The sequence below is a fragment of the Corella eumyota genome, chromosome 4 (genome assembly GCF_963082875.1).
Source record: "Corella eumyota chromosome 4, kaCorEumy4.1, whole genome shotgun sequence".
Taxonomy (NCBI): Eukaryota; Metazoa; Chordata; class Ascidiacea; order Phlebobranchia; family Corellidae; genus Corella; species Corella eumyota.
Genome location: NC_137493.1, coordinates 4,607,445 through 4,635,097, shown reverse-complemented (window position 1 = coordinate 4,635,097; position 27,653 = coordinate 4,607,445). Strand labels below are relative to the sequence as shown.

Here is a 27,653-nt window from a genome sequence, read left to right as displayed (position 1 = left end):
TAAATATTCAAAATGATTTTGTACTTTTTAACTTACAGTTAAATTGGCAGACTATACAGTTGACTGTCTTTTTAAAGAAAGGTCCTATTAATTACCACACAGGACCACATAGAACTGGACAGGACCACACAGTAGCGACCATTTATCACACAAGACTACACAGGACGCGTTGACTATTTTGATTGCTATTTGATAAACACTAAATATTGACAATGAGACACTTTTTATTAAGTTCTGCTCTAACCCTCTTCTTGGAAATGTGATTTCTGCGTTTTATTTTTTATCTTGTGTGGTAAATGTTTTGTCCAGTATGGCCTGTGTGGTCCTGTGTGATAATAAGTAGAACCGAACGAAAGTTTTCGACAATGCACAGTTTTAAGTCTCAACGGTAATAGTAGAACATTTTTTAAATGATTTTACACTTTCAGAGTTAAAATATAACATATATAAGCCCTAGAAACTTTTTTTATTGTGACAGAAAACCTGATTTTAATTAATACACTCTTAAATAAAATGCCAACTCCTCGACATCATATACCATCTAGCAGCAGAAAATCTACACACGGCTCAGGAAGAAAAAAATCTGCAACTCCACAAAAATCTCCTCATAGTAGAAATAAGCATTCTAGATACTATCAAGAAAGAAGTGATAATAGTGGACATCATGATAGGAATAGTCATGCTAGACAACAATTATTTTGTAAGTATAGTGTTATACTTTTTGTAAGCATTAACAATTATTTAATTGTTATACCGTAAATAATTATATCACATGATACTGTGGTTATTTAAATTAAATACAGAGTACTAGGTCAAGGGTCCCTTTAAAGGGGACCAGAAGCTTTAGTCGTGTAAAGCTTCGGCCTTCCAAAAAACCGGGGGGGGGTCGGTGACGAAATTGCTGCGTAAAATGTCAGCTTGAGACCTTCTGACAACCCCTCTAAATAGGCTGTGTGTAATGTGTGCAATCAGTGTAATAAAGGTGGGATGTATATATTTAAACGGTAACCAGACACTACGGCCAACGGACACCTTAGCACGCAGGTTTTCCTTTAAAACAGAGCAGCATTGGAATTTTAATTACCGCGTTAAATTTTATCTTGCTATCTATGATCAGTTTTTTCCGGATAGTATTTAAAAGAAAAATAAACAATAAATAGATATTTTTAACGAATAATGTGCAAAAATAGGTTGTTCTTTTCCCGTGTCACATATTTAATTTTACAAACTAAAACTTATAAAAAGTTAGTTTAAAAGCATATTATTAATTTCTTTACTAAGTAATTAGCAAAACAAGGTTATCAGGCATTTAAACTATACTTGATGGGTAAATAGCCTGTTTGCAAAATTACACACATTGTCAGTTTGGTGACAAGCTCACAAAATACACATATGTGCTTGCACACATTTTTAGTTGGGCACATACTGACAGAGTAAAAAACATATATACAATAAATAGTCTGTTTGCAGAGTTTTGCACATTGTCGGACAAAAAATAAAAAGTTAATTTTGTCCAACCTGACTTTTTTAAATACCAACACTTAATTAGCAGCGTAATTACCCGGCAATTAAAAATCTATAATATCTCCAACTTCCACAGGCAACTTGAGACTCAGAAGGTCAGTTTGACCAAACCAAAACAAAGGTTGCATTGGTTATGAGCTCATTTTAATGGTTTTCAAGAATTTGAATAAACTCAGCTTAATTAAAATTAACTTTCTTTTTGTATAGTCTGAGTGTTTAAGCATTATTTTGTCAACGGACACTGTGTCTAAATGTACATTTTTACCTTTATTACACTGATTATGCTCATTGCACACAGCTTATTTAGAGGCACCCTAGGTCCATTGTGCTTGCGTCTTCATGATAGTGTCTTTAAATTAATAACTAACCCTGCCTGTCCGTAAACTAATTGTACACATGTTTTAAAATCATATACCAAAAACCTTGTCAATAATATTTAGAACTGGCAAAGGCAAGGCATCAGGAGTTGCCATTGGTGCCAGTAGGCTTTTTTTATTGAGACAGGTTTTAAACATGTTTTATTCAGATCAACAACCTGGCACTAGTCATTCTCACAGAAGTTCTACCCAATTTCGTCCAAGTGCACAAGCTTTAAGATCCACGAGAAGAATTAAACCAAAAAATAATTTTTGTATACACAAACTGCCATTTAGTAGATTGGTAAGTTAAAAGGACTGTATATTATTTTTGTTATTACTAGTGTCAGGCAAAAATTAACTTTAAGGGGTTTTGTTAGGCGAGAGAAATCCAGAAACAGTGTAATACCCAAGTGACTCATTGGACAAAAGATGCATTCGAGTGTCTACATGAAGCAACAGAGGCCTACCTCACCAAATTTTTTAGTGATGTTCAACTAGCCAGTGAGTTTGCATCTCGAAGAACAATCATGCAAAGGGACATATTCTTTATCAGGAGAATTCGTGGTGGTGACCTTTAAAGAACTTTAAAAAGAACCCATCACATTGGTGTTTATATTCGTGCGAGTTTGAATCTTTTTCTCTTTCGTTTTGTTTTTATAAAAAAAAAACTCTGCAAAAAAATCAAGAACATCATTTGCCAGTTTTTATTTTCCACTTTAGCTAACGACGAATGCTATTAATTAGAATCGTTTTTTATTGCTAGACCCTAACTTTTAAATCCTTTTAAATAATTTTAAAATACATGTGTTTTTTACCAAACTCTTGTGTAAAAAGTCTGGTATTGTTGTTTTTGTTCGTTTTTACTGTCACAATGTTTTAATAAAAGTGAAAATATGTGCTAGTTTAGTTTGTTACGGGTAAATTTTATAGATAAACTTTTTTGGTCTATGACTGGTTAAATATCATTATATAAAAACGCCTTTTTCACAGGTATGCAATTATTATAAAATAAACATTTTTTGATTTTATTATACTTAATAATTGTATTATACTTAATAGCATAATTTATTTTCGTCGTTACATGTAAGGACTTTTATTTAAATTGAAAATAAACCTTCCAAAAAGGTTAATAAGTAACGTTTTCACATTTAATGCCTTTTATTTTAACATAGCTGAAATGTAGGGTTTATCTAACCTTACCCCACGTGACCAACAATAGGTTGATCGGAGAATAAAATACGCCCCTTGATCACAGATTGATCCCAGTTAATATAAAAATAATGCCGATAATGGGCCCAGAATTACAACTGTCTAACTCGACTGAAACAACAATTGAGATACTCTACAATGTATTCAAATTCAGTACACAAGAAAAACAATACTGGCTTAAAGGCCCGTTTACACCAAGCGCGTGCGCCGCGCGCAACGCAAAATTTTACGTTTGTTCTATTATGTCGGGGATTCCCCGAAAAGCTCTCTTTTTCGCTTCGCGTTGTTCGTAAGCGAGTCGCTCTAGAAGCGACAGACGCGATTTTCGCGTGTCAATTGTACGCAAAAAAGGCCATAAAAAGGCAACTTAATTCTGAAATATAAAGTTATATACGTTTACAAACTTATATTATTAAAAAATACAATAACATAGATTAATTACGGGTATATTTTTTACTAAATACCTACATTAACATATATTTTGACTGTGAATGCACCCAAAAAAATAAAATACTATAAATTTTTAAAATTTACTAAAATAAATGCAAAAAAGTTATTTTTAAAGAAAAATATAAAAAATTATTTAATATAAGAAAAGTTTATAAGCGCAACCCGTTCGCGTCTGGTGTAAACACTCGCAAAGCGAATTCCCGAATTTCGCGTTGCGCGCTTCGCCTCCTGTGTAAACCGGCCTTAACACTTACAAATCGATATTACTTTTAACAAAAACTAACTAAAGACCATTTATGAATTGTTAGAACAGGGCGAATCGTATTCTAAAATATATGACGTACTAAAATATAATTCCGAAATCATTCCAAGTTACCACACGAAAAAATATAACACAAAAAAGGCGAAACACAAATCACGTGACTTCTTAAGAACGTTGGAAAAAGGAAAAAAACTTAAATGACCAGGCGATAAGGCGATACAAAAAAAGAAACGCACAAAGGCGGCTAATGGTGTCCAACTGAGTGTAAAATTGGATTTAAATTTAATGGAAAATATAAATTGTTTTTCCATATAAATGGACTTAACACCAATTAATAACTTTTTATTGAATGTCTTGATTTTATATTTGGACAATAAACTTTTGAATAATAATAATTTGTTTATATTTTTGTTTGGCTCGTTAAAATTATTGAAAAAACACAATTTTTATATACAGCTGAAAAATGATAGAAGTTTTTCTTCTTAGTTTAACTATAGGGATTACTTTTCGTTTTACAATGTATTTTCTGCCAAAACAAGCAATTGCTTCTTACTGCAAAAAACAACTATTTTGTAAAATAAAATATCCTTTATCTTACTTTAAACAAAACTTAAAAAGTGTTGTAAGCCAAACAGTGGTAAAAAATAGGCATCGGTAAGTTCTACGTTTTAAAATGTTTAACTACTGAGTTAAATAATTTGTGAATTGTATTCTTACTTACCTTTTTCTTTCTGGTATGTTCCACACCCTATTGAGCAACTAAATTTAGATTTACGAAATCTCTTTCTGAAATTTGCCAGGGATATATCTTTTCTGGTTGTTGGCGCTTTTTTTGGTCGTTTGACGCTGGGTTTGAATATATCATGCTTCATTGATGTTGTAAATGTTGTTGGTGTCACCGATACGAACTGTGTAGTTGTTGTTGGTAATGTCGTGGATGCTGTTGGTGACGACGTCCTGAATGTGGTTGGTAGTGACGTCATGGATGTTGTCGGTGGTAACGGTATGGATCGTGTAGTTGTTGTTGTTGGTGACGTCGTGGGTATTGTTAGTAATGACTTTATGAATGTTGTTGGTGGTGACGTCATGGATCGTGTAGTTGTTGTTGTTGGTGACGTCGTGGGTATTGTTGGTAATGATTTCGTGGATGTTGAAGTTTTTGGCGGTGATGTTTGCTGAAATAACTTGTTTGTTGTTGCAGTGTTTGGACTGGTTTTCTTCGATATAAGGTATAGGCCTATAACTGCAAAAAAACGAAACAAAATTGATTGGTTTAATATGTACTAAGGTCTAAGGTCGTTATTGTGTTATGTCAAAATTTAAAAACTTTATAAAAAGTTTTCTGTAATTAAGTTATTGTTTACTTACTTATTAGGCCAATAACACAGCATATTACAAATAGGCGAATACTAATTTTACACCAGCAACAGTTTTTTTTGTTTTGGGTTGGTTTATTATTTTCCATAATTTTTCAGTGTGTTTTCCTTAAATTAACATTCTCTAACATTAAAAATGTTTTTGGTTTATATTACCAGAAAATGTTTGGAGAAGACTATTGAGTACTACAAATAACATATTACCTTATTTAGATAACCAAGCAAACGTTCTTAAACATGTTACACAAACAAATAAAAGGGAACTATTTTAATATACTAAGGTTTAATACTAGCGTGAAATACTGTTTATGGCAGTTTGTGGGTTCACGCTGTACCAATGTCACACTATTTACACTCAAATACAGCGTTTACAGATAGCTTAAACACGTCACAACAACGCACTCTAAAAAAAAATATCATCTCTATTCACATATGTAAAAACTGATTCTATTATTAAAACCTGTAATTGAAATGCTGGATCTAATTCTGTTTTTACTAAACTATAATAACAAATTTAATGCTAGTGCAAAAAAGAAAAGCGTTTTATTAACTTCCCGTTTTTATAAAACAAGTCAAACATAGGAGAAAATACTTTGGGAAATAACCTTGCTAAGCTATAACACTTTATCTGTTAAATATTATTTTAAGATAAAACGAATTTTAACAAGTGTCTGCATTTGCTATGTGTAGCTTATTGTGCATAAGCTAACCTTTTGTTAACATTAAAGACAATATATTTAACTATTTCACATTTGGTGGGAATTATTTTTGTTATCGTTTCTTGATTTCATCAAAACCTTATATTAACTACTATTTTGATATGTCTTTTAATCTTAAACTTGTTTTTAAAGCCTGTCGTTTGCCTTTGACATGTGATTCTATTCATTGTTATTCTTTTTAAAAACGGTCATCTTATGCCTTCCTACAAGCAGTTGTATTTTTGGATTTTAACTTTTTGCTTTATCGTTAATAAAATTGGAACTTGATTTTAATAAGAAATTGCCGTATAATATAATTATACAGTGAATTCACTTGGGTGGTTAATATAAGAATTCCTAACCAGCAGCAAAGTAATCAGCCAGTTAAGAAAAACAATTAACTGCAAATACGAACCATTTGCTGTCTTTAACTTTAATTTATAACCTTCCGATTGGGTCGACGGAGACCGCTACACTATGTAAACTTTTTTTACCGGTAAAATTACGTTATATTTAGAATTACATTTTTACAAATAACGAAAAGAATACACTTTTGCAATTTGTTTTAAATATGAACTGTTCTAAAATAACCTTGTCTATTCAACCATGCCATACGTTTTGTGAAATACATTGAAGGGCATGCCAAAAAGAAAATCATAGCATGGCTAGGGGGGTACGGGGATGCTCCCCCGGATATTTTTTTGAAATAAAGCGCCTAAATCACTTCATTTTAGACCCTTGAACAGTTTTAAAAGACTGTATCTTATTTTATTTAATTTTAGAAATTTTGCTGTTTTTTAAAACAAAACCACTGAACAAATTTCAATAAGGTGACATCTTGAATACTTCGTCTATGACATCACAATCGGTTCGGATATATATATCAGTTATTTTAATACTCGCATTCCGTTATACAAAATGTATTTTTTTTGTTAACTAAGAATTTAAATTTTACAGGACATGAAATGACAAATCTGTAAACGTTTGTGCTAATTGCAAACATTCCCAAGTGATTTAACTTTAATTCGAAGAAAATTCAAAACCGCGAAAACGGCAAACAATTTGTGAATGATTAGATAATCGTACGAAACCGAACTGAAGTCCAATTTATTTAGCTTAAAACACAAGTTCATTCTGATTAGGTTTATTTTATATTAAGTAATTTAATAAGGTTAAAAACCTTGAATAGTACTGACAGTGCAAACAAAACTATAAAGGCTACTGTAGTGTAGGTAATCATTAACTAAACTGAAAACTAGTAGTAGAATATCGAGTCCAAAGGCCCTCATTTCTAAAACAGACCTTTGCAATTAGACAGCTAGCATTTTAGAATGAAGGTTATAGTTGCCGGCCTATCAAAAACGGGCACAAAATCAATGGTAAAAGCATTGCAAAGGCTAGGATATAATGTATATGATTACTTAGAAAACTTTGAGTTTTTATACGATGAATGGGAAAAAATTATGCGTGCAGGCGGCACCACTGACGACTTTCGAAAAATGTATGAAAACGTTGATGCTGTGACCGATGTGCCTGCATGTTTCTTTTGGGACGAAATTCATAAAGCTTTTCCCGATGCTAAGGTTTGCCAATCTAAAATTTATGTTCGTGTTTAAGCGCTGTTTCACAGCAATGATAATAAACCTAATTTTTATGGAAAATAAATTACTCCACAATTGACTTTGTGCATGTAACAGACACGAAATAAATGTACCAATAGTTTAGGATTTAGAGGTCACAAGTAACAAACAAGTCCATGTACTAAAGCATGAAATGGGCATACAACATTTTCTTATTTGAAAGTAATTGAAGTTTGTTAGGCCGCAGTTAAGCGTAACATGTCTATATGTTACTAACCGCAAATCAATTTACATATTATTAGTTATGCGCATTTAGCCCCAAGCGAATTAAGTATGAATTTCTTGCAAAAGAACCACACCAAACAACGTCGTTCAAATGGTATAAATAAACTTAAACGGTTGAGTTGTATTGTTAAATTGCAGAGAAATTTGTCAGCAGCCTCGTTACAGAAAAAAAAGTATGCAGGCCCTAAATAGGCTATAGACAATCAATTTGCATGGTTCATACACTTTTTCGCTACAGATCATTTAGAATTTTTTTTTAACAAATTTAGATTATTCTTACTATTCGGGACAACGAAGATCAATGGTTTAAAAGTATGGAACGGCAAGTGAAGGCTTCACACTCCCTTAAGTTTAAACTTATGTATATGTTATCGCCTCATTACAGGAAATACAGTTATTTTGGAGTTCAACTAATGTGTAAGTAAATTAACTGAATCTATATTTTCCCACTTTCAAGCTACCTTTTATTGTTTACATAGCATCATTAAGTCAACATATTAAATTTAAACAGGGATTACGATATTCGGAATTCCATACCTAGTCGGCTGGTTACAGAATATGGAGTTAAACGAAATGAAAATGAAAATGGTGTACAGAAGACACATCGCCAATGTTTTACAAGTACGTGCGAACTACTTTCTAGCAAATTTTAATTATGGGAATATGGCTACTTTTCTTGTCCTTTTTTGACTTGAATAAATACTTTTTTTAAACAGTTTCGCTGTACATTTCCTAGCTTTTTAGGCCTTCATATTTTTTCATCATAAAATATTTTAAAAAGCATATTTTTTAACATTTTAGAATGCACCTGAAGACAAACTTTTAGTTTTCAACGTGAAAGAAGGGTGGGCTCCCCTTTGCGAGTTTCTCAATGTAGAAATTCCCGATATTTCTTTTCCACATAGAAATGTAAAGGGCAGCATCTTCGAAGAGTTTTTGACTACCTCTCCAACCTTTGTTCGTTGTAAAAGCGAAATGTATTGGCGTTCTTCGGGCGCTATAGCCTTTCTTTCAATTTGTTTTTGTTTTTTACTTTGGTATTTGTTTTAATAACGTTTTTAAAGTTGTGTACTAGCCTATAAGGTACACTTTTATGCAAATTTTAATTTTTAAAATTATGAATTTAGTAATATTTTTTGGGTTGTGCTACATTTTAATTATGCAAGTCTTAATCAGTTAAAGCATGTTATGTCAATTTTATGAGTTAAGTGTGAAAAACTACCTATTTTATTAATAATTATATGTGAGATAGAGGTCATAAACAATAAATATAATATATATATATATGTTCTCACGTTTAAGAATAAAAACAAAATTAATGTTGTTAAATAAGCTACATTTTAAAATTGAAGATTTTATATGCAAAATTTTTTATAAATGAGTCGTTAAATTATGTTTCATTATTTTATATGTATATGGTGGCCTAATTATTGCTAAAATGGTAAAGCAAATGACAGACTGTAACCTAATACTATAAACAGGAAAATGACAGTTTGTAAAGATGCATTGCTACTTCATTTACATTAATAGTTGCTACCAGCCTTAGTATTTTTGCTGCTAAAGAACATTTTTGAAGTCCTAATAAAATATGGATAATCATGCTTTTTCGAGCAGTGAATCACAGGTAAAATTTTCTAAAACCTTTCTCAAAGTTAAGTTTTAATTGAAAGGTCTTAATAAATTTATTTAAAAACGTTTATTGTTTTCTTTTCAGACCATCAAATCTATTTTTCTTCGGGTAAGTAAACTAACTAAAATTTATCTGAATTTAAAACAAATAGAAAAGAAATCTTAAACTGAGATAATCAAACAGCATGTTGGAGATGATACTAAAATGCCAGTTGATAAATTTCGTGAGGTTGTCGAGGCAAAGCGGAGCGAACTCTCTGAAAATACAATTAAGAAACTTTGCAATTATATGGACAAAAACAAAGATGGTTTTGTGTCCTTACAAGAAATTAACGAAATGGTAAAAATTAAAAACCATAATTTCTTTAAGTTATATATATATATTTGGTTTGTTGTGGGTAGCCTACTTTATACATAATTTTTTTTAATTAAAACCAAGTAATGCAAAATTAACTTTCACTTGACAAAAAGTATTTTTATTTTTGTATATATCTTTATCCTCGATGTGGGAAAGTCGAATGCGCGACTTAAACATAGAGTAACATCAGTTACTCCAACCCAGTCTCGAGTTGCCTGTGGCAGTTTGGGATATTGTAGGTTATAATTGCCCGATAATTATGCTGCTGATTAAGTGGTGGCTCAGCAGGAGCTTATACCGTTTATAAAGCCTTACCCAAGGGCGCTACAGCATGAGATGAGTGGAGATATTTAGTTTTAGTTCTAAGATAACGTTATTGATTATTTACGGTTTATAAAGAAGCTTTTCAAGTAATACAACTGTAAAGTAAAAATTGTAAAGGAAATTTTATAAACATACCAACAATTTAAAAAGTAATTTGTTTAAAGGAAAATGAAGACGCTGCAGACGTAGCTGCTCAAACTGGAATCCACAAATCAAAAATTGCGCAATTTCGAAAAGGTTTGTCTTTCGCTGGCGGATTTGTTCTTTCTAAAAATCAACAAGACGAATTGTACTCACATAAGTACAAATGTTGCCCACCGCCTGTTGTACTAGTTGCTGTCAGTCTTGCGCAAGTACGTACAAAAAACAACTAATATAAGTCCATGTTCTAGTTAACAGTAAATTAAAGAGTTAGCAAACACTAAGCATTTGAAAATGACATGTTTTGTTGTGTAAGTTTGCAGTGTACATTTATTATGGGGTGATATCGAAGGAATGGGTCAATATAAGCAGGGAAGTGGTTGATTCACCGCTTACTTTTCGACCCGACAAACGACAAGAAGTTTGGAGATTTATTTCTTACATGTTTGTTCATGCAGGGTAAGAAACTCAACGTATTAGTATTAGTAACTATTTAAATAAAGTTTTTTTGGTTAATCTACTATTTTTTCTGTACAATAACATTGTGCTGTTAATATATAACATATATATTTGTAAAACAGAGTTGAACATATTATCTTCAACGTACTAATTCAACTTATACTTGGGATCCCGCTTGAAATGGTACATGGTGGAATCCGGGTCGTGGGAATCTATTTGTCTGGCGTACTGGCAGGTAGAATGTTCAAGTTATTTGAATACAACTAGCATAACGACACGCCCATATACCATACAAAAGAAACGGAAATGTATATATAGCAACTAACACTAGTGATGTTGTATCGGTTGAAAGCGCAAACATAGGCCTCCTACTAAGAACTTAAACCAATAACAAAACAAAACGGATATTATCATAAATAACACTTTGTTACATTGCTTACGGATTTATACGTTGCACTGTATCTTTTAAAGCGACACTTTATAATGTAAAAATTGTGTTTAGGATCTTTGATTACATCGATCGTAGACTTTAATGCAGTTTTGGTAGGCGGAAGTGGAGGAGTGTATGCATTATTGACTGCTCAAATTGCCAACGTTATACTGGTAACACTATTAAGAAATTTAAAGTGCTATAGATCTGATAGATTACCTGGCTACTAATTAAATGGTCTTGGTGCCTTTTTTAATGTAGAACTTTTTTAGGTTATATAAAAAGAAAATTTTTATTCTGATTTTAGAATGGTGATGTTATGCCACTATGGAGTAGAATAGTTCGTGTTCTATTGATTGTTGTTTTGCGTAAGTAAAATATAAATCATAACTATATGCCACAATAATTTTTATGTGTAATATCCAATGTAAAACAACAATGCTTTTACTTAAATACCTGATTCAATTAAATTAAAATGTAATCTTACTTTAGTGGTTGTGGACTTTAGTTATGCCGCTTACCGTCGATTTTCGACAACTACTTCTGGGGTTAGCGTTGCATTTATGGCACATATTGCTGGTGCTGTTACTGGTGTAGTTATGGGAATAGTACTACTACAAAATTTCAAGAAAAGTCGCAGAGACACCATTTTTACAATTGTTTCAATTGTTCTCTTTATTGCTTTTATCATATTTGCCATTTTCTGGAACATTTTCTGGCCGTACTATCTACCAGCTAACTAACACTGTTACTATTTAGTACTAGCTATTTCTTATTTATAAGTATTATTAGTTTGAAATTAAATGTTATAGTTTTAGCTAACTAAAATGCTTTTCGCTTGCTATGTATTCATAGACGTGCAAATGTATTATTATGTGTAAATTTAGTTGAGTTACGGTACATGATTTGTTAAACGGCTAAATATAATAATAAGAAAATATTTTTATTGGATTTTTCTATAAAGTTCTTTTAAAATTAAATTTTTTCTTAATTTAAATTAAGATAAAAATATATTTTTGATCACGTGACTTTGTTTCAGTTGGGCACGCATGAGTGCTGGTTACTCAGGTAAAAAATAACAACTATACGAAGTGAAAAATTCTGAAATTTTTTAATTTAGTCGTAAAAATTTTCTAATTTTTAAAAGTTAATTAGGTTTAGAAGGCAAAAAGCTGTATGTGTTGCTTTACTGCTTAAACTATAACGTCAGTTTCTTAATGTTCTGATGTCTCAACTGTTTAAATAAATAGTGATGTCTTCGGAATGGCAAATCGTCAAATCTAAAAGAAAACATCCTACGAGAAATTTTAAATGTAAAGACATTGTAATAACGACTGACGATTTAAAGACTGACCACGATGTTCAGTTTTACATAAACCAAGTTTATTCAGCAATTGAAACTTTAACTCAAACTCAGTTTTTTAAGGAATTTTATAAAAATTTTAAACCATACTTTAACGAAATTGAACACATTGTGAGTCTTGGTCTCGGGAAACCTACTCAAAGTTTTCAATCAAGATATCAACTTGCTTTTTTAATAATAATCCAAAAAATTTGTATTTCTTTTTTGAAAACAAATTTAAGTTTTGGAGAATTTTTGGAACAAATAAAGTTAAAAGATAACTTCAATCTTGGTTTACCTCAAAAGATAACATGTGATGCCTTCGACCCGGCTTTTAGTGGAATTGACATAGAATTACTAAAATATTTTGGAGTTAATATTATCACAGAAAATTTTAGCGGAAAAATAAAAGCCGAAGGAAATAAAAAGACTTTATTTTTTATGGTACATTGCAACAAATTTTTGTACAATAATTTATTAGAAGAAAATATCAAAAACACTAGATTAGAAAATATTTTAATCATTGGAAATAGCTTTTCTTCAATATACGAAAACACAATACACAGAACCTTGGAAACTGAGCATAAGTATTTATATCTTGTAAATGAAATGAATTCTGTTGTTGAATTACCATTGCCTGAATGGAAAGAAAACGACACAATTTTTAACAACACCTCAATAATGACCTTTAAAAGTATAATAAATCTTGAAAACTTCAAAAAAATTTTATAACTTGTTAAGTTGTGAAAAATAATTTTTAAATCTAATATTTTTAACTTTGTTAGATAATGTATTAAATTGTAACTTAAACATACTTAATTGGGGCAATGGTTAAAGCACCAAAATCTACTGGTAGTTTATTAAATGAGGGGGAGATAAAGGCCAAAGACTGGTTTGGGATTATTCAAAGTTGGAGAGACCTTGAAATTTCCAATGACAGAGTTTCAAATAAAGCAGTTTCCAATGGATACCAATTTCACATTCAGACTATTAGTGGCCACCTTTCCAGAGTAAGTATATCTCTATTAACATTTTTTTTTAATTTTAGTCATAATTAATTTTGTTTTTTTGTGGAAAATGCACAAATTTTATTTTTAAAACAAAATTTTATTGATTTGCTTGTCAGGAACAGGATTTTTTTAATTTGACATATTTCTTTAAAAATTTTTGTGGGTTAGCATAGTCTACTGTTAAGCATATTTATTAACCTTGTTTGGTAAAAATTATGTTAGAAATTTTGTGGATAGCCTATCAATGTCTTAAATAACTCTAAAAATATTTTCTCTAAATAATGCAAAATTAAATTGAGTCAACTTACACGACTACAGTTTAAGTTCACCTTACAGCCTTTAAAGTAAGACACTATTCTCACTTGAACCTAGAATATTAAATACAGCACCGCAAAAATTAAACGTAAAAGAAAAAGTTGTTGTGATATGGAAATGCTATAAAGTGGCACTTGCTGGTGGAGTTTGTTGATTCAAAGGGTGGCATGGCATTAATTTAACATCAGTTGCTTTATAAATTTATGGGGGTGTTTAATAAGATATTTTATTTGCTTTGTTAAATTTTAAAGGCATTTATAAAGGGCAAGGTCATAAAATGTATCATTTCCTATTTGAAGTAGAAATAAACTGGCATAAGCATAGTACAATAGACAAATAGAAGCCTGTTCGACAAGTTTATTAAATGTTATTACACTTACATTCTTATATAATTAACAATAGTTATACTGTCAGGAGAAGATTATACTAATACTATGCAAACACAAACTACAAATCAATAACATAATATTATAAACATGTTAGTTCTATTTTTACTCAAGACTTGTTCAGGTAAAAAGTAAAGTTAGTGCTTAGTTGATCAAGTGTAACATTACTGTTAGTTTTGTTTAAGATTTGCATTCGTTTTTAGTGCAGGCAAGGGGTTGCCTGAGTGTAGTTCAATTTTTGGCAATTAAATTTTTATAATGAAACTATAAATTTTTTAGGGTTTTGAAATTTTTTGGTATTAGTATGTATGGCTAGTAAACAGTGATAGTTAGTTGCATGTTTGATTAGTTTAATAGTTAATTTGTAATTCTAAACTTTAGTAATAATTCATTAGAAAATTAATGCTAGTCCATAAATGCATTGTTTTTCTGCTTAATAAGTTTATAAAAAATTAAGTAACTTTTTTACAGTTTACATTTAAAATGTTGTTTGAATTTAAAAATGCATACAACCAAACAAGTTAGCTTTAATCAGCAAATTTGCAAAATATTTCCTGAATATAAAATATTACCCGATCCCATTTTCAACAATTTACCCGAATTTGGTAATGAGGATAAAAAAGTTGAAATCTTGGCTGAAAACCAAATTAAACACGATTTAAAAATCAGGGGAAACGCTGGGTTAAAATGTCACATTAAACGCCAACTTAAAAAGGGGTTACAGCTTGGGGCACAATTTAAAAGTCAGGGGTTTAGATTAAATGTGGTTGGGGTATTAAATGTGCCGAGGCTGCATTCTTATTTTCCCCAGGTGATTTAACTAAAAAAGCCATTTTGAATTTTCGAGTATACTTTTATGGATATAAATATAAATATTTTTTTTAATAAAGAGTATATATTCGGTTTTAGTTTTATTTAAATAAATTTTTAAACATTTAACTTGAAAAATATTAAAACAACCACTAGAAACATGGTGATATTGTGTATTGGTTATAATACTTCAGTGTTCTGTATCATACTGCCTTTTAAATATATGCTAATAGTAATCACTGTCCTGTCCAAAAACAATTCAAAATTTAGAAATACTAGCAAAGCAAATGTTACCCTTTTGTAAAACAGTGGATGTTGCCTTCAAACTAAAACGAAGAATAGCAAATTAGTTAACTTAATATTTAAATTTAAATTAATTTTTACAGAGTTCTCCAGATGTTTACGATACAGAATACGAAGTTCGGTTGACATTGTTCGACATATTTTACCAACAATTTATTGGAAGAACTTGGCAAAGTAGAAAGATAAAAACAAACGATCAATCTCAACTCAATTTTAACCAGGCAAACAGTTAACTTTTTTTTAAAAACATAAAATGTGTTTTTCTTAATTGAATTTTTAGCTAAAAGAAAAATATAAGCACTAAATTATTGGTACAAAAAGAAACTTAGTTATATGATAAAAGTTTTTTTTTTCGTGTAGTCTGTTTATTTTCATACCTCAATAAATGATGCCAGTATTATTATGGTGATGGAGCTGGTTGCCAAGCAAACCCCTAAAACCCCCCTAGCAACCGACACAGTGGTTGTCAAGGAGCTGTCGCTAGGGTGGAGCATGCTGAGGTTGTTTAAAAGTGGAGTCCAACAAAAGGATCTGACGTCAACGAACAGCACACAAGTTCAAAAGTAAAATTAACTTTAAAACTTGAATTTTTTTTTTTACAAGTAATAATTGAATTTTAAAAAAAATGAATTTTTTAAATTTAAAATTAAAAAAAAAAAAAATTGAATTTTTTTACAAGTGTTTCAAACAGCAGCCTGTAATAAAATTAAATCTTTTTAGGATATAGACATAACACTTAGTCTGTAACCACAGATATAAAAATAATAAAAATCTACCTTTAAAAAAACACAATTAAGAAGTGTTATTTAAAATACCTATTTTTTTTTTTTTTTTTTTAAACTTTGTGGGTCATCAAAAATCAAAAATTTTCATAAAATAATATATTATTTTTTTTAATATTATTTGTTTAGATTGGATGTTTATCATGGCTCCCCTCGTGCTTTACTTTATATGAATGATCCAATCGAAAGTAAAATGTTTTAATTTTTTTACTTTACAATCTTTTTCTTTTAAATATTTTTTTAATGTTTAAAGCGGTGTAATATTTTTTTTTTAATTATTTATTTTTGCTGTGTAGCAAATCCACTTCTAAAATTGGTCCAGGGTTGTCAAATTGTTTGCCAATTTAACAAACACATTGGTTTGAATGAGGTTGTTCATTTACTCCCGGAAACCCTGGTTTTTGGTTCAGATGAAAGGGTTCCAGGCATGAAAAGAACATGTACCATCAACAATCAAAAAGGTAAAAATTTTATCAAACTCTTTTAAATTAAAAAAATATTCATGTTTCCACAACCTGGTTGGAAGGTGTAGTAGTTGGCTTTACAACATGACCGGCAGCGTGGTGTAGTGGTAAGAACACTTGCTACACCACACATGAGGATTTGATTCCCACTGATCTCATGCTGTAGTGCCCTTGAGTAAGGCGTTATAAACGGTATAAACTCCTGCTGAGCCAGCACTTAATCAGCAACTTTAATATCGGGCAATTATAATCTATAATATCCCAAACTGCTACAGGCAACTCGAGACTGGGTCAGAGTAACTAATGTTACTCTATGTTTAGGTGGCGCATTCGACTTTTTCACATCGAGGATAAAGATATATACAAAAAAAACATGAGGTCAATGGTTCAATTCCCACTGCCATGACTTTTTTGTCACGCCCAAAACCAATCGGCAGGTAAATTATTTGGCAAAATGCTAAATTATATTCAAGACTGCAAAACGCAAATTGAGACTTGGCTGTGGTAACAACTCTATGTTTGAGCTGTAAAACCAGCCTCTTTAGATTGGGAAAAAAAATTACAAAATACAATAAATTTTCTTCACCTTTTTAGTGAAGGATTATTACATCAAAGCACAAGCGCTAGAACCTCAAGTGACATACATTGATAAACTGAGTTTAAATCTGGGGGTTTCAATCGATAAATTTGAAGCTAATTTGTGCAACAAAGTTAATCAGGATCGGTTGAAAAAAGCAAACTTAGCAACAACTGATGGAAAAAATGTAACTGTATCAGAGAGAAGATTGTTGGTAGGTCTAGTGTTTGTAGATCATTTCTAGTGTTACATTAATAAGCACAAACTAATGAAATATCTAATTTATCAAGTTTTGTTGGTAGTAATACTTGAAGATTTATCTTGAACAATTTGATAAAACATTTTTTTTTTACATTTTAACTAACTTTTAATTTCAAAATAATTACTGTTAGTTAAATTAAAAAAATTTTTGTTTGTTAATCATTTATTAAGAATATTGCTTGAAAACACTTTCAAATTAATAAGGCAATTTAGATTGGTGTCCACAACGGGTTTTGTTATCTTCAAAATCCTCAATTTGTTCACCTTGAACCGGAGGCTGTGATTGGTCGAGACCGAACCAATAGCTTTGGACGTGGAAAAAGAAAAGAGCCAGCCCCTGTTAGGTGAAATATTTTTTATAATTTTATGTTAAAAAAACTTAAAATTTTAACTGATTTGCGTAAATCTGAAATTAGACAATGGTTGTAACAGTTTTGTGAACTTTGTTGTGTTTTAGTTTGAGCAACAGTAGTAACCTGGTGTTGCGAAGTCGAGTACAGTTAAACGAGATGGTCGATGATCCCCATGTAGCTGTTGTGTTTCAACTTGAATATATTCTTTCTGTGCCAGTTCAATCTCAAACTACAGCACAAGCAGGTAAAGTGGTTAAAATAATATATGAAAAGTATATTGTTTTATATAACTGTTTTTTTTTCATATCCCCTTAAGAGGATATGTTTTTTGCATTTTTATCGGTTAAGGGTGTGCGGTTTGGGACGTGTTTGAGCTACTTGTAAACGCCGGGCTTAAGGGCAAAAAGCATGACATTGGTGGGGCTTGAACCCGAAACCTTTTGGCTCATAGTCTGACGCCATGATCGGTTTACCACACTACCTAAACTGTTTGTTAAAATTTATATAAAATAGAGCTTAGGGCGTTAATATGTTTTTCCAATTTATAGAACTACAAAATAAATAAAACTGCCATTTGTAATGGTATTACATCAAATAAAATGCTAACAGGGTAAGCCATAGAGTATTTATGTATGATTTTTTAAGGGAAATGTTAATTTATTAACATGTTTTTTTTTAAAGGTTCGATGCCAAGTCTTCAGTCTCAACCAGTAACAATTATGGTTCGTTGGTCTGCATGGTCACCATATTCACTCAACTATGACCAACCGATCACAATAGACCTCCACGTAATTCGACCATTCTTTAACTAATAAATTTGTAATATGATCATATAAAAATTTTTGTAAAGCCTTTTTTTGATAAATTTTTTTTTATCAAAAGTGTTTAAAATAACACTGATTTTTAATTTTTTTATTGTGAGCAAATTTATATTATTTTTCTATTAGGGGGGTATGGATAGAAATCCTGACAGTTTATTGTTTTTTGAAATTCAAAATAAGACTGAAGATAATAAAATTGGATCTATTAAGTAAGTTAAACTTTTTTGTTGAAAAATTTGATAATTTTGTAAACATTCTTAAAGTTTAATTTTATTTTTTTCTGGTTGTGTTAATTATTGTTTTTTTTTATATTAGGTTTCGATACCTGACCTCTGATGAACCCGTGACCTTTACAGAGACGTCAGCGACATTATACGAAAGCCACATGAGGCAGCCAACAACAATGGACGACAATTCACAATCTAATTACGAACCATCGACAATTAATGAAGTAACATCTAAATAACTTTTTACACTAAAATAGGATAAACCTTATTCTGGTAATTTGAACTATCCAAATAATTATTTAGGAACCGGAGGGGAATTTCCCTGTTGAGATAACCCATCTTGAAATGAGGGGTACCCAAAATCCAGTTCATGCCCCACCTTTGGTACCTGTCAATCAAAAGTAAGTTTTGTGTTTTTATTTAACTATTTGTTTTAAATATATTTTTAAGATGTTGATCACTATATATTTGCTAAACCAATTTTTTTTAAATAACAATTTTTATACTTTTCTTTTTTATATATATTTTTATCCTCGATGTGGGAAAATCGAATGCACGACTTAAACATAGAGTAACATCAGTAACTCCAACCCAGTCTCGAGTTGCCTGTGGCAATTTGGAATAATATATAGATTATAATTGCCCGATAATTATGCTGCTGATTAAGTGCTGGGCTCAGCAGGAGTTCGTACCGTTTATAGCACCTTACTCAAGGGCGCTACAGCATGTGATCAGTGGGGATTGAACCCACAACCTTATGGTGGTGTAGCAAGTGTTCTTACCACTACACCACGCTGCCGGTACTTCGAAAGTATATCAGTTCGTGATCAAGAATTGCAATTTTTAACAATTTTTATGTGACAAGTCAATAGTCTTTACTTAATAAACATTACGATGTTAAACTTGCTGGCATCAACAATGTTAAACTTGCTGGCATCAACATAAAAATATTTTTTTTGAAAACATTTTTCCACAGAATACCTTCGCTGACAAGAGCCTCCTACGCTCGCCTGTACTCATCTGGGTTTCCAAATATTTTGGATAGACATGGCAAATTGGCACATGTAGTAGATGTTGCAGACAACCTGTTTAATTTGGAAAATGAGGCACTTGATCCGTTGCAGGTTAAAAATTTACTTTTTATGTTGAAATTAGTTTTCAAAGCTGATTATTTTTTTAAAATTGTATTTATTTTTTCTTTTGAAACGGAATTAAAAAAAATGTAACCTTTTTTAGACAAACGAAATTGTTGTCCAATTCTTGGGGTTCAGCGACCCAGAAGTCCCTCAAAACATAGGAACCCCTCAAAATGGGGGATTTCCCCAAATCACTCCTAATTCTTTATTCTTCACTTTTCAATTGTATCGTTTTACTTCAACTACCACACAACGGGTGGCGCTAGTGAGAAAATTTGACAGTGACGGTCGCTATAGCAACCACACGCCAGCTATTTTAAGAAAAATCGAAGCTGGAGACATATTGGGAGAAGGTAAGTTTAGAAAAATGAAAAATTCAATATTAAACTGACTAGCGCTTTCAGTTGTTTGTCTTATGCCGATAAAACATGAAACTTAGCATAACTTTTAAGCAAAACTTCTTAAAAAATTTAAGAATTTAGCACCTAATAAACTTCAAAATAAAATGTTTCGTAAATTTTAATTAATTTTTATACATCAATTAAACCAAAACATAGAAAAGGCGGTGTTTAAAAATATTACCAATATAAAATAGAAAATTTATGTAAGTGTTAATTTTTGTTTTACTTAAGCATAACTACAAACATTTACATTACCAAATTTAAACGTAACAAATTTAAAATTAAACAAAAAATTTTTCGCAAAATTTTCTAATTTCAAATTTTTTTTGGACAGGTAAACCTGGATTAGAAGTTAGGTTTTATGTTGACCCCGAACACATGAAAGAAGGGGAATGTGGTTTGTTTCTCAAATATTTAAAATCACACAGTTTACATATTGATGTATGGGACGGGGACTCTTTGTTGTTAATGGGGTCACTCGCACTACCCCTTAAGGTGGGTAATAGGGGGATTTTATTTTTTGGCGGATTTTTATCAAGTTTTAAATAACATAGTAATTAAATTTAATAGAATATACTTGTTTTTGCCAATTAATTGAATGCCTATTTGAAGGATTATTCATACAACAGTGTGCTTAATTATAATAATGAACAAGCTTACAAAATATAAGAATAATTTTATTAATTTTTATTTGTGCCAAATAAGTTGTTGAGTATAATTTTTGGACACAAATTAAGAATAAAATCCTTGGCAAGTTAAAAAAATTAAAAATTTTACCTAAGCCCCCAAAAAATTTTCTATATGTCAAGGTTTTAAAATTAAAATATTTTTATGATTTTATAAATTCAGATAATGAATCCTTTTTCTGTTTTAATTTATTATAAAATTCTTTTTCTGTCTAAATTATAAATTCTGTTTTAATTTATTAGCACCTATTAAGAGGTGGTAAAACTGCTGTTTGTGTGAACCACGAGGTTGATGTGATGTCATCAGAACATAATGACTCAAACTCCACTCTCACTGGTGATCTCTCCACTAGAGGCAGTGTTCGACCACTTGGAGTGACAAAGAGATTCAAAGGAAAACTTCATTTACGGTAAAACCCGAAAACTTTTAACAATTTTTAAAAGTTTTTAGAATTTTTTATGTGTTCTTTCTTTTTCACCCACAGACTTGGAAATATAGGGTTTCCGTCAAATTCTAAAAAATCTTCGAGATTGTTTCGTAAGGAGCACCTAGTGGTAGCTGATTTGACGGGATCGAACTTTACTGGAGGTTCTCTCACTTCTGCTTTACAATCTAATAACCAAAGTAAAAATTATTTTTTGCCGTATTTTTATATTTTGTTTTTATAGCAATTTTTTATTTTTTTTTTGACGTTATGCTACAAAATTAATTTAAATCACAAATCAATTTAATTAACTTGTAATATTTAAAAATTTGTGATTTAACTTTATAATATGATTTATTGAACAAAATTTTTGTTCGTAATTTTATAGGTGTAAGAGGAAAATGTAAAGCGAAAAAAATGATCGAATCAAATCAAGAATTGTCAGAACTTCTTCTGATTAATGCAACAAATAAAAATGAAGAAATCCCGTAAGAATACCATTTGAATTTTTAAACAGTTTTCGTTTTGCAGGAGATTTAAAATTAAAACCGAAAAATGTTTTTAAAATTATTTTTTAGTGACAAGGAAAATGTTTTGATTGGAAAGGAACTGGAAAACAATCGGAAGCGGAAAATATCGCGCATGAACGCTGTCAGAGAAAAGGAGCAGACACTAGATAGTAACAAAGAGTCAAAACCAACTACTATCGGACAACGTGCCTTGGTTAGTGTAATTTTTTTTTGTTTTAAAAAAATTGTTTTCTAGAATAAAACTTTCTGAAAACCTGAACAATCTTTTTTAATTTTTTTAAAATTTTTATTTTATTTTTTTAAGTTCATTTATTTTTTCGCACAGTTAAACAAACAAGAAAAGACGATGAGAGTTCGTGACCTTCGAACCATCTCGACCTTTCGAGAAAGACTCAAGCACGACCACATTGTCGAGATGTTGATGATGTCGATAACCACTCGATTCACTATAAATCCAACACTAGGTGTCGCTGAGTTTGTTGAACTTCAACTTAAAAATCCATACTCAACTCAACAAACTGTGACCATTGAGTGTGACTCAAATGAGTTAAGGTGAGTTTTTTAACATAACATGAAAAGTGAATTGGGAATTATTTTTTGAAAATTTAAGTTTTAAAAAAGGAAATATTTCAAGTTTAACCCACTCTAAGGTCTGCTTTTTTACTAATTAAGGCCCGTTTACACGGCATATGCAACGCAACGTAATGCAAGATTTTGCAACCATTTAAAATAAAAAGAGACGTTCACAGTTTGCGAAAGTTATGTAAGATTTCGTAAAGTTTTGTGGCCGAGCGGTATACTTTTATTAGGTATTGTTTATTAAAATTTTAAAAAAGAAATTCCTAGAATTCATAAAGTTAAGTAACGCAACGCAGCGCAACGCAATGTTACCTTGTCGTGTGAACAGGCCTTTAGGCTGGTTACTATTAAAATGCTTGTTGTAGTAGGGTCAATAGGAATTGCTTATGCTAACTCACCTGTACATAGAAAATGGCATTTTTGACCCTAAATTTAAGCTTATTAATTGGGATTCTTTGTATGTAGATTTAACCGAGTTATATAAAATTGTATTAAAATAAATTGATACAGTATAATTACTTTAACAGGGTGATCACTGATTCCAGAGAATGGAGATATTTTAAGGGACTTGCAAATTTACACACTCCTGTTGAGGAAAATATGTTCAATTTTGATTCAGATACAACATTACCACAGGTAATATTATTTAAAAATACAGATTTTTTTCCTTTTTTTTAATATTATAAAAATAAAATAGGTAATAGATCTTGTTAAACAATGTCAGTGCCTTTATACTAGTTTAAAAAAAAATTTTAGGGAATATTTTTTTTTCAAATACCGGCTAACTGTCTGTTTTTTCAGGCTACATTTTAAGTGTTAAAATACTGTCATAACTTGCAACTAATATTTGTCCAGGTTAAGTTACCCATGCACCACAAATGGCATTTTTTTAAATTTTAAATGCCATCAAATTAAACAGACATTTAAACATAAGTATGTAAGTCCCTTAGCTCTATTGCATATAGCTTGTATTTGAGGTGTAAGTATTTCACTTTAAAATCTCATATCAAATTTAATAAAATTTGTTTCAAGATATTTTTGCGACCCAAAGAAACTGTCTACATTCCCTTTCGTTACCAAGGTTATGAGGTCAACCACTTGGTGTCACCACAGGGTGGTTTTAAACCAACCAAGACCACTTTGCAACCAGTGGACCAGAACAATCATGGGACCATAACGTCAAAAATTATCAGGGTAAAAAGAATAATAATTTTTAATGTTTTATAAAGAGTAAAAAAAAATTTTATTAATTAAATTTTAGGCAATCCTACGAACAGCAGAAGGTCGGCCGTTGTCGGTTCTCCAACTGACAGTTGCTCCACAGCCCCATGTAGTGGACCAAACCTTCAGGTTTTATAATCCCGAACAAACTTTTTTGAAGAAATGTATTAGATTACCTCCTTTCAGTGACCAAGGTCAGTTTTTTTGTGCTTGCTTTTTTTAAAAAAAAAGGTTACAATTATGTTTAGATTTTGTCGTATTTATTCATGATGTTGTTCAGAATTTAAAAAATTAAAAAAAAATTGTTGTTTTAAAAATTCAGTTAAATTGAAAATTGCCTTATATTTTTAAAAATCGAAATTTTAAACTAGAAAATAAATTAAAATAACGACAATTACTTTAAATTTTCTAATTAACACGTTCAATTTAATTTGATTTATTTAAGGTGGTGATTTCCATGTGGTTTGTAGTGATAACGAAATAGTTTGTCAAGCTCGTGCACTTAATCGTGATGAACCTAGAGAAATCTTCCTCAAAGCACCTTCTGGTGTTTCCCCGAGTGTAAGACGATTCTTTTTGGCCATTTACAAGTAAGTTTAAATGATTTAATTTCCTATATTTTTTTATTTTATTTTTGCTCATAACATATATTTTTTTATTTTTTTGGAAAAAAATTTATTGAAATTATAAATAAAATTGAGTTAACTTCAGGATATTATTTAAAAATAATTTAGAAGCTATAGACTTACCCTTTTTTTTTTATTTTTTATAATCTTAACTTTATTCTATACAAAGAAAAAATTTGACATAGAAAAGTACATTTTATGCTTCAAAATATTGGCCTTAAATCTGGTTCAAGCAACAGAAAAAATTTTAACTTATATTAAAGCACTAAACCTAAAAACACACAGAATATATATTTTTTTATTTTAGTGACCCCTACTTGGCCAGTCCTGTTCAGATCTGGCAGTTCTACATTCACTCCCTAAAAAGAGTTGATGTTAATTGTGTGATGGGACAACAGAGTAAATTTTCCATGGTTCTAAGAGGAACACAGACTTCGAGAATGGTTCAGTGTTACACCTCCCATCCACAGTTATTACAGGTTAATAAATTTTTTTGTCATTTGAAGAAAAAAATATTAAATTTAATCATTTGTAAACCTTTAAGTTGTTTAATGAAAGCTTTTTCAATAAAGTATTTGCTCAGATGTTTTAAATTCCATTTGCAAATTAAATAGCCTGGTGTAGCAGTCAGAAAACCTGTCTTTACTGCTTAAGGTCTTGAGTTTTATACCCACTGCTCTCACGCCGTAGCGCCCTTGAGTAAGGCACTATGAATGGTATAAACTTCTGTCAACCTTTCCACATTGCAAATAAATAAATGCAAAAAAAAAAAATTTTATTATGTTTTTAAAATAAATATCACCTTTAAAAAATTGCATATTTTAAAAAATTCTCGACTAAAATTATTTTTACCAAACTCATTTCTTCAGGTGTCACCCAATTCTTCGTTCTTATTACCTCACAATGGGGTTTATGAGTTGAACTGTTCAACAATGAGCAGGATAAGTGGAAGCAAGTACATGTACGTCAATGTAGTTGACACTGAATTTCACCAACTTATTAGATCCTGGCTTGTTGTAGTAAAGACCAGAGAACCTGTGATAACTAAGGTTTGTTTTTTTTAAATTTTTTTATTTGTTTATCCTTGATGTGAAAAGGACAGTTTTGCATATTAATAAAAGTATTGCCTTATTCATAACCTAGGCTTATTTGTTTTGAAACAGTAGGATTTAGAAATGTTTATATTGCCTTTTTTAAGAACTGTTTTAAATTGTACTAGAAGTTAAATTATTTTCTTACTCAAGTAGTATTACCTAAATTTTTGTAAAAAAAAAGAAAAAATATATCCAAAACTATTTTTGTTTTACAGTAAATTTATAGTCTAAGTTTTTGTTATAATTTTTTTTACACTTTAAAAAGGTAACTCAAAAAAATTCAAAACTTTTCCTAATTTTTTTTAATTTCAGGAGTTTGATATTGAGTTACCAAGATCAGGAGGTAAAGGTTGTAACAAGATGATCACATACACAAATCCCTATGGCAACAAGAAATCATTTTTTCTTGTCACAAACAGGGCTGATCTTTTACAATTCAAAGAAACACATTTGCAAGTAAGATTATTTTTTTTGCTTTTTTTTACACTTTTTTACTAGATAGTAGGATGTGTAGGTAATAGTCATTGATTGTTTTAAAATTGTTTGCTTTAATTTACATGGTTATAATGATAACTGTCATTTGATCAAGAACTTTTAATCAAAACTGATACCCCAAAACACTATCTTATTGACAATGCCACATTTTATATTAACCCTAGTTTTTTTAACCCATTTCTGTAAAAATTTTGTTAAACTCTTGAAAAATCTGTCCTAAATTTCGGTTAAATGTTGTTTTAAAGATTTTGGTTTAAGGTTGCATGAGTAAATTCTGCTTATTACTGACAAAATTTTTGTTTATTTGCAGCTTGGTGCTGGTGAGAAGACAACAATTGGTTTAAGGTTCGCATCTGGTGTATCAGACAAAGGGAAATCCCCCGTCTATATATTCATCAACGACGACCAAGCTAAAAACGAGGAAACCTTTTTGATTAACGTCACCTATGTGTGAGGTCATCATAATCCATCCATGAAAAACATGACGTCAGCATAGTTACTGTTACGTCATTAGAATGCTAGAAGATTTAAACACTTAATCTTATACTGAAATATCTAATACATCACACTGTAATTTAGCGTTGTTTAAACTATGTTCATATATTTTTATAAATTTTTTCTAACTAGATTTATATACAATATTTATTTTTTATAGATATATATATTTAGTTTTGTGATCTAAGGTACTATTGTTTTGTATTTGATTTTTTAATAAAACCATCCAGTTCATATATTGTAATAAAAATTCAAAGAAGGTAATAATTATATAAGACCAGGGTAATTTCATAAGCTTTTTAGTATATGAAAGTCTAATATATTTGAATATTAAGTTTTTAATGTTGTTGAATAAATTTGTATATACATCTTAGCTGTAAAAAAGGTTCTGCAATTTTTTGGACATCTTTTCTAGTTAATTAAAGACCATTTATTTTGTATGGTTTAACGACACGTTAAATAGTTTTATTAAGTAAATACCTGCATTTTTTTATATTAACCTATTCTTCAAGGAACTCAATAAGGATAAACGTTATTAAAACGTTTATTTTATTTCGGTTCAGTGATCATATTTCAAAACAATGCGCACGGTTACCATAGCGGTATAAATCAGTTGTAAATTATCGCTGAGAGATGTTGTAAAAAAACGTGGTCAAAAAAATTTAATTTGTTCTCATTTATTTCGTTAACTTTTGATTTAAATGTTACCGCATATAGGAAGTTTTATGAATTAAACAATTTTGTTTTTTTATAAATATAATAACAATAGTGAATACCGGCAGCGTGGTGTGGTGGTAAAAACACTTGCTACACCACACATGAGGTCTTGGGTTCCATCCCCACTGATCTCATGCTGTAGCGCCCTTGAGTAAGGCACCATAAACGGTACGAAGCCAGCACTCCTGCTGAGCCAGCACTTAATCAGCAGTATAATTATCGGGCAATTATAATCCATAATATCTCAAATTGCCACAGGCAACTCGAGACTGGGTCGGAGTAACTGATGTTACTCTATGTTTAAGTCACGCATTCGACATTCCCACATTGAGGATAAAAATCTATATATACAAAAAAAAGCTTAATAATAAAACTTCATTTGATATTTAAATTTGAAAACTATCAATTTTCAGACTTTAAATATTTATTAAAATTGCTAAATTTCAATAGCATTAATTTACTAGGTTATACTAAAAAAGCAATTTGGAAATGATTAGTAAAATAATTATGGAT

The 27,653-nt window shown here is 30.4% G+C and overlaps 6 protein-coding genes across 7 annotated transcripts; 5 read left to right on the top strand and 1 right to left on the bottom strand.

The window, feature by feature from the left end:
- Positions 1 to 432: 432 nt before the first annotated feature.
- On the top strand, positions 433 to 2,916 carry LOC145751153 (uncharacterized). The gene is made up of 3 exons (XM_082567246.1): positions 433 to 700; positions 2,051 to 2,184; positions 2,261 to 2,916. Exons 1-3 carry the CDS (start codon positions 514 to 516, stop codon positions 2,459 to 2,461), a joined length of 522 nt encoding a protein of 173 aa, XP_082423372.1. The 5' UTR covers positions 433 to 513; the 3' UTR covers positions 2,462 to 2,916.
- Positions 2,917 to 3,281: 365 nt separating this feature from the next.
- LOC145750603 (uncharacterized) lies at positions 3,282 to 5,844 on the bottom strand. Of its 2 annotated transcripts, XM_082566674.1 has the most exons (4): positions 5,385 to 5,844; positions 5,173 to 5,288; positions 4,526 to 5,047; positions 3,282 to 4,356 (listed from the first exon to the last, which is right to left on the bottom strand). In XM_082566674.1, the coding sequence occupies exons 2-4, from the start codon at positions 5,267 to 5,269 to the stop codon at positions 4,292 to 4,294; spliced, it is 684 nt and encodes a 227-aa protein (XP_082422800.1). In that variant the 5' UTR covers positions 5,270 to 5,288; positions 5,385 to 5,844; the 3' UTR covers positions 3,282 to 4,291. The 2 variants fall into 2 exon arrangements, with proteins under 2 accessions (XP_082422800.1, XP_082422799.1); XM_082566673.1 differs by lacking the exon at positions 5,385 to 5,844 and having other exon boundaries at positions 5,173 to 5,364.
- A 1,365-nt stretch (positions 5,845 to 7,209) lies between these two features.
- Positions 7,210 to 8,818, top strand: LOC145749957 (uncharacterized). Its single transcript, XM_082565852.1, has 5 exons — positions 7,210 to 7,461; positions 8,013 to 8,160; positions 8,255 to 8,364; positions 8,545 to 8,707; positions 8,808 to 8,818. The coding sequence occupies exons 1-5, from the start codon at positions 7,210 to 7,212 to the stop codon at positions 8,816 to 8,818; spliced, it is 684 nt and encodes a 227-aa protein (XP_082421978.1).
- A 513-nt stretch (positions 8,819 to 9,331) lies between these two features.
- Positions 9,332 to 11,827, top strand: LOC145749954 (rhomboid-related protein 2-like). Its single transcript, XM_082565847.1, has 9 exons — positions 9,332 to 9,367; positions 9,458 to 9,481; positions 9,557 to 9,712; positions 10,219 to 10,407; positions 10,512 to 10,654; positions 10,777 to 10,889; positions 11,157 to 11,257; positions 11,392 to 11,452; positions 11,577 to 11,827. The coding sequence occupies exons 1-9, from the start codon at positions 9,332 to 9,334 to the stop codon at positions 11,825 to 11,827; spliced, it is 1,074 nt and encodes a 357-aa protein (XP_082421973.1).
- Positions 11,828 to 12,243: 416 nt separating this feature from the next.
- On the top strand, positions 12,244 to 13,243 carry LOC145749969 (SRR1-like protein). Its single transcript, XM_082565870.1, has one exon. It carries the CDS (start codon positions 12,337 to 12,339, stop codon positions 13,156 to 13,158), a length of 822 nt encoding a protein of 273 aa, XP_082421996.1. The 5' UTR covers positions 12,244 to 12,336; the 3' UTR covers positions 13,159 to 13,243.
- On the top strand, positions 13,225 to 26,651 carry LOC145749968 (nephrocystin-4-like). Its single transcript, XM_082565868.1, has 28 exons — positions 13,225 to 13,436; positions 15,334 to 15,471; positions 15,611 to 15,813; positions 16,162 to 16,220; positions 16,329 to 16,493; positions 17,091 to 17,287; positions 17,548 to 17,678; positions 17,792 to 17,931; positions 18,369 to 18,475; positions 18,635 to 18,717; positions 18,824 to 18,959; positions 19,039 to 19,136; positions 19,712 to 19,859; positions 19,972 to 20,224; positions 20,607 to 20,767; positions 21,202 to 21,368; positions 21,444 to 21,583; positions 21,772 to 21,871; positions 21,962 to 22,106; positions 22,239 to 22,465; positions 23,020 to 23,128; positions 23,525 to 23,686; positions 23,754 to 23,907; positions 24,159 to 24,303; positions 24,647 to 24,818; positions 25,209 to 25,388; positions 25,746 to 25,889; positions 26,239 to 26,651. Exons 1-28 carry the CDS (start codon positions 13,254 to 13,256, stop codon positions 26,380 to 26,382), a joined length of 4,191 nt encoding a protein of 1,396 aa, XP_082421994.1. The 5' UTR covers positions 13,225 to 13,253; the 3' UTR covers positions 26,383 to 26,651.
- Positions 26,652 to 27,653: the final 1,002 nt, after the last annotated feature.